At 51.5% G+C, this 5,611-nt stretch overlaps 3 protein-coding genes across 3 annotated transcripts in view; 2 read left to right on the top strand and 1 right to left on the bottom strand.

Moving 5' to 3' along the window:
- Nucleotides 1–1,561: 1,561 nt before the first annotated feature.
- GUITHDRAFT_120276 (hypothetical protein) lies at nucleotides 1,562–1,871 on the top strand (the record flags this gene model as incomplete). The annotated part of the gene is made up of 3 exons (XM_005820454.1): nucleotides 1,562–1,579; nucleotides 1,634–1,730; nucleotides 1,780–1,871. The coding sequence occupies 3 exons, from the start codon at nucleotides 1,562–1,564 to the stop codon at nucleotides 1,869–1,871; spliced, it is 207 nt and encodes a 68-aa protein (XP_005820511.1).
- Nucleotides 1,872–2,053: 182 nt separating this feature from the next.
- GUITHDRAFT_90710 (hypothetical protein) lies at nucleotides 2,054–2,703 on the bottom strand. Its single transcript, XM_005820453.1, has 3 exons — nucleotides 2,619–2,703; nucleotides 2,370–2,503; nucleotides 2,054–2,321 (listed from the first exon to the last, which is right to left on the bottom strand). The coding sequence occupies exons 1-3, from the start codon at nucleotides 2,688–2,690 to the stop codon at nucleotides 2,255–2,257; spliced, it is 273 nt and encodes a 90-aa protein (XP_005820510.1). The 5' UTR covers nucleotides 2,691–2,703; the 3' UTR covers nucleotides 2,054–2,254.
- A 1,911-nt stretch (nucleotides 2,704–4,614) lies between these two features.
- The window catches only part of GUITHDRAFT_147846 (hypothetical protein), a gene marked incomplete at both ends in the record, with an annotated part of 1,612 nt that continues 615 nt past the window's right edge, over nucleotides 4,615–5,611 (top strand). Inside the window, one exon of the mRNA XM_005820452.1 lies at nucleotides 4,615–5,493. Within this exon, the coding sequence (XP_005820509.1) occupies nucleotides 4,615–5,493 (879 nt within the window). The remainder of the gene's footprint in view (nucleotides 5,494–5,611) is intronic.

Here is a 5,611-nt window from a genome sequence, read left to right as displayed (position 1 = left end):
CGGGGGGGGGGGGAGGGACGGGGGAGGATCGACCACAGAAGAGTTCTGCAGCCTCCTCTTGTTTCCGTACAAATATACCCTACCCGCACAGCCCTGGCCTGATAAAACCATGTCAAGTACCGGTGCGAATATGACAAAGGGATGGTGAATTGAAGGTGAGGGTACCTACCCTTTGGTGTCAAAAGAACCAAGAGACTGGGTGGGGTATAGTTTACTCACTTAATTTCGGCCTAAACGAGAGGGTGGGGTGGAGCCCGTTCATCCCGGTGCATTTGTGACGCGGAAGCGGAAAAGTCCGCCTCAGCATTCGAGGAGGACGTAACGGCTACACAACGTCTTTTTCATCGGCACAAGACGTTGACTGTAACGGACAATACCCACCCGTATCCTGTAACGGACAATACCCGTAGAGAATGTGACCCCCCCTTTGTTCCGACATATAAGAGCATACAGACATGAGGGGTACTGTTGTACCCCTACCCTCTGTTCACCCGAGTTTATTCGACAGGGTTTGTGACTTTTAAAACTGTTTTTGTCGGAATCAGACAAAGATTATTAATTGTGTACTGGAACGAACCAACTGTTATTACCAATCTATCACACTGGTCCCTTTTCTGGTACATACTAAATATATTTAATTTCAACTTAATTTAATAAAGATTTTAATACGACGAGTGGTACAGGGTGCTTTATTCAACAACTATATATACATTCTTCAAAAACATTTTAGAGCATTTTTCTAGGAACGTTGCACCATGAGGGGCAGCCGCGCGAGGAGGGCAGGAAGGAGAGAAGGACGGCGCCGGAGAGGAGAGGGACGGACACGACGCAGGAGATGAAGTTTGAGAGGGTTGATGCTAAAACAGATGGGTTGCGAGTCCAGTGAGCATCGTACAGGAGGAAGACGAGAGGAGTTCATGAAGCGTCATTGATGGTTCAGTAGCGAGATATCGGTGATAGGGAGTGAAATGAGAGCTGAATGGGTTGCCCGTCAGGGAAGGACAGGGAAGCAGATACTTAGATATGATGAGATTGCGAGTGGAGGGAGATTTGGAGGCTAGGATAGGCAGGGGAGTGGGTGAGAAGGGTGGATGATAGCAGCACAGGTCGTGCAGCAGCGATCGATGAGAACGAACAAACCTTAAGAATCACAGCCGCTGACAAAGTTTTCTGCAACTAGATGATGTTCGAGTGTAATTAAGAGATGTTTCGATTTCAGCTTGAGTAGGGACTCATGCAAATAGGATGTGAAAGAACGAACTTGCATTGATGGGATGGCATCACTGGCATACTTTTTGCGAATGTTTTCTTCCATCATCATTTGAACATTCCTTGTTGTCTTTTCTGGATGATTATTGAAATATAGCAAATGGAGGTATCAGAGTTGAGAGGGGGTTCGAGTTTAACTGCGTAATACGACTCCTTCTCAGCCAAGATTTCTTTGTGGTAGTGTAGGTCAGATGCAACCTTTGCTACAATCGAATTCAGAGTTGCCCTCATCATCTGTATTACATGATACATGACCGGTTCTTGCGCAGATTGACGGGGCAAGTTGAAGATAATGTTCCAGGATCTCAAGGTGAAGTTGCTTTGTTGTTTGTGCTTAATTCTTGTCTGATGGCATCGTCACCAGGGTGGAAAGGGAGGAGGAAGCAGGATGAGCTGCGATCGCAAATTCTGGTGCCACCACCAGAGCAACGACAAGGTGCAGCATGCGCACACCACCAAAGGTCTGCATTCTCCTGTTGCACTTCGTTGCCCCTCATTGTCTTGATGCAGCCCTTGCGGTCCCTCCGCTCCTGGCTGCCATGGGATATGAGCCAGCCAAAGGAGGATGGCAGTTGCGGTCGGATGCCCGCAACTTCTACTAAGGCTCTTTTGCTTGCTGTGTGGCCTGCATGGTCTATCAATGGTGAGGAGCTCTCAAGGCTCTGGGAATGAGGAGCGGCAGACACAACCTCCCCTCGAGTCCACGTGTGTACAGTAGCTCCAAGTGTCTGGTGCTGCGTTTTTGTCTGAACGAGCGCGAATAAACAAAGAAAAAGCCGTTGCTGCAGCCAATCACCCTTTGTTTTTATTCCACTGTTGAATATTCCCTGTTGGCGATAATCGAGGAAGTGGTCTTGAACACATCATTTTGCCTGTCCTCAGACATGAACATGTACAACCTTTGACGAGCTGGTAGACTGATTTTCGTGCTGCAATCCAGATTTTGCAGACCTCACACTCAAGTTTGTCAACAATGTGATGCATTTCATTTCTTGTTCTTCGGATTGTGTTTCATCAAGTAGGCTGCAAGATACTCGACTGGGTCGTCCGGCCTGGCAGAAGTATTTGAGGATGCTAAGATGCAATCAACAGGGGCAGACCTTGCTCGAACAAGCTCTGAGAGCCCTTGCAGGAGGATGGGAACTACAGTTTGATCGAGATAGGTTCGGATTGGAAGAGCTTGCGCGTCAATCTTCTCTTGAGCCTCGACTGCTGCTTTCTCAGCGATCGCTGCCTGAGAGCAAGAAAGTTAGAGAGTAGAAAGAAGCGGTGTTTGAGGTGTGGCTGGGTGAAGGACAGAAGCGAGGGAAAGGGAAGAGGACCAGGAGGCAAGGAGACTGTGTAGCGACCTGATCGAGGTTTTCAGGAGCAGATCCAGCTTCAGCAGGAGCAGGAGCTGTCTCCTCTGTCTCCTGTTTCATCTCAACTTCTTCTGCGAGAAGGATGTTAGGATTGAGCTGGCAAACGATGATAGGTCATATGGACGGGCAACAGGAAAATTGAAACAGCAGCTTGCAGGAATCCAGTAAGACGTTACTGATATCCCACCACACATGGTGAGACATGACAGAAATGAGGAGAAATGAATCTAATGATATAGTTGTTGAAAAGAGGATCCAGAAACCTCCCAGCATACTTTCCAGATGTATCAAACGAGCGTCAAGCAGGTCAGGAGTGGCAGATAGTTTGTACAGACAGGAGCATTGAGAGGCAGAAAGGATTCGATAAACTTGCAATTAAATCCACATTTGGACGATGGAATCAAATGGCAAAGGACACATTTGATCAGATCACGTCGCAGGGATGCAAGAATGGTGAGAGATACTGAACAATTAGATAGGAAAAGTCAATCGATGAATTTCGGCTTTTCATGATTAGACATTGGATGCACAACAGAACACAGAGGATGATGATAATGATTATGATGATCATGATAATGATGGGAGAAAGCATGGGCAGCAAGGCCGAGCGCAAGTCCAACAACATTACCTTCAGCCATAGCGCACGACGAAATGCAGTGGGTTCAGCGAGGGGGTAGGGGTGATAAAAATTTCTAAGAGCACCGGTACTTTGGAAGGGAGTAATTGGGGTCTTTTCAAATGTACAGGGGATGTACATTCCTCTAGGGGGTCAGAAGGAGGGGTAGTCACGCTCTAGAGAGTAGGGGTCATGAAGTAAATCCCATGGGGTAGGTAAACAATCCACAGTGCCATATTTGGTAGGGTTATCCGAAAACTTGGACAGAAGTTGAGGTCCGAAGGTAGGGTACTTGAAGGAGAATAGGAGGGTATTTCCCACTAGGAATCTCCGATGGGTGGGTGGGTGGGTGGGTGGGCTTCGGTTTCGGTTTCCCGCAAGTCACCGGGCCATGGCACCGGGTCCGGTCGGCAGGGCCACTGATCCGAGTAACGATGTTGTAACGGTTTGTCGGGGATGAAAATGGTGTGCAGGCAGGTAGCAAGCGACGAGGGTCCATGGTAGAGGAGCAGAGAAGCTGTGTGCCATGACGAACGTCGAAGATGATGCGATGATCCGAGAGGTCAAGTTGTCTTGGTGCTCCTGTGAGACCCTCGCAGATTGGCCCAGAGCTCAATTGCTCGAACCATGACGGGAACAGAGCGGGTTCATGGCATGTGAGAGGATAAAAAATGGATTTGGCATGACGGCGGGAAAGGAGGCAACGAGGCACTTGAACAGTCGTCGTCATCAGTCGCAAGGCAATCAAGGAAGAGAGATTAAGGTGCCAGCAGAAAGTTTTCCAAAGGCGAGGCGTGATGGATGGGAGGAGCTTCTCTGTACACCCCTTGCTGATCTGGTTGGATTCATCCGATTGGATCAAGATGGAGAGGACTTGCTGCGTGCTCGGAGCTTGCTAGAGGGGTATGAGCAAGGGCAAGTCGAGGAGGAACCTGACGCGTTGCTCAAGGTCGGGTGGTCGTTGCAAAGGAAGATGTGGCTGCGGGCACCAGAAGAGCTACGGGGAGATCTCAGAGACGAGAGGAAGCGACAAAGGTCGAGAGGGGAGGGGGAGGAGAGGGAGGATAAAGGAGGGGGAGGGGGAGGGGGAGGGGGATGGGGGGGGAGGGGGAGGGAGGGTTCACGGTTGTTGCCGGATTGATGAGGGTTTGCTGCAGAAATCTGTGCGATCCTGGAAGAATGCTGCTGGTGTCTGGAGAGGAGACCAGGGTCAGGAGATGACTACGATCAATGTGCTGTGCTGCTTTCCAAGCTCCTCTTGCTCCTCCGAGCGGTGAAGGCAAGGAGGTATGAAGGAGCGGCCGCCCTCGCTATCTCCTCCTCACCCATGTCTGCAGGTGCTTCTTCTGCTGCGCGCATGCCGTCAAGATGAGCAGGGAAAAAAGGAGATCGATATCTGCTCTCCTGCTCCCCTTGCTTGCTCGCCCCTTCCCCCGCGTCCTAGAGCATGTGTTGCTCCAGGTGGTCGCAGAGATCCTTGTTAGCAGGATGAAGCTTGCCGCTCTTCTCGCAGCAGACTCCTCCTCCCCCCTCCTTGATGACGTCACTTCGATCCTCCGCCTGCTCGCGTCCGACTTCCTGAAGCACCTGGAGGGAGCAGGAGGAGGGGCAGGGGCAGGAGCAGGAGGAGTTTCTAGCTGGCAGATGCGGGTGCTCGAGAGTGTATTGCGGGAACTCAAGAACAGCTTGATCGTTCAGAAGCAGGAGAATGACCAAGAGGAGGAGGAGGAGGAGGAGGAGGAGGAGGAGGAGGAGGAGGAGGAGGAGCAAGAGGAGGGAGACGGAGACGGAGGCGAAGATGAGGTGCATGACGATGAAGCAAAGGATGACGACGACGACGACGACGACGACGGGGAGGAAGACGAGGAGGACGATGAGCAGATCTGTTGTGTGCAAGGGAGGGAGCGACAGAGGAGGTTCACAACATTAGCACGCAGGTTCCTCTCTCAGACCATGGGCGTCATAGCTGCCATGGCCAGCAGGAAGCTGGAGGAGGAGGACGAGGAGGAGATCCCAGCTGGAGGAGCTACTGGGGGCAGGCTCGAGCTGATCTCCTCCTTCCTCTCTGTGGGGCATCGAGCACACAAGATGCTTCTCCTCTCCCTCCCTTCACTCCTCCCCTCCGTCTGCTTCCTCCTCCGCTCCCGCTGCTTCCTCGACGACTGCGGTGACTCTGCTGCCATCTTCCTCCGGAGGAAGACTATCGCCCTGCTGCTCAAGTCAGCTGCTGTGCTCGAGGATGAGGAGGTCATCCCCGCCACAACGCCTCCTCCTCCAGTCTCCTTCCCTTCCCACTCTTCCTACTCGCACTCTTCTCCAAGTCTTCCTACTCCCCTCCCCTCCCCCTCCTGCCTCCCTCACACCT

This window comes from Guillardia theta (assembly GCF_000315625.1).
Source record: "Guillardia theta CCMP2712 unplaced genomic scaffold GUITHscaffold_176, whole genome shotgun sequence".
NCBI lineage: Eukaryota > Cryptophyceae > Pyrenomonadales > Geminigeraceae > Guillardia > Guillardia theta.
The sequence above is the reverse complement of the archived record's forward strand: the minus strand, read 5'-3'. Positions and strand labels throughout refer to the sequence as shown.

Excerpts from the sequence above, each read along its gene's own strand:
- GUITHDRAFT_90710 (XM_005820453.1), bottom strand. The coding sequence starts at position 2,690 with ATGAAACAGGAGACAGAGGAGACAGCTCCTGCTCCTGCTGAAGCTGGA. Across the intron at positions 2,504-2,618 it reads CTCCTGAAAACCTCGATCAG|GCAGCGATCGCTGAGAAAGC; the intron begins GTCGCTACACAG and ends TCTTGCTCTCAG. Across the intron at positions 2,322-2,369 it reads TCAGAGCTTGTTCGAGCAAG|GCCGGACGACCCAGTCGAGT; the intron begins GTCTGCCCCTGT and ends TACTTCTGCCAG.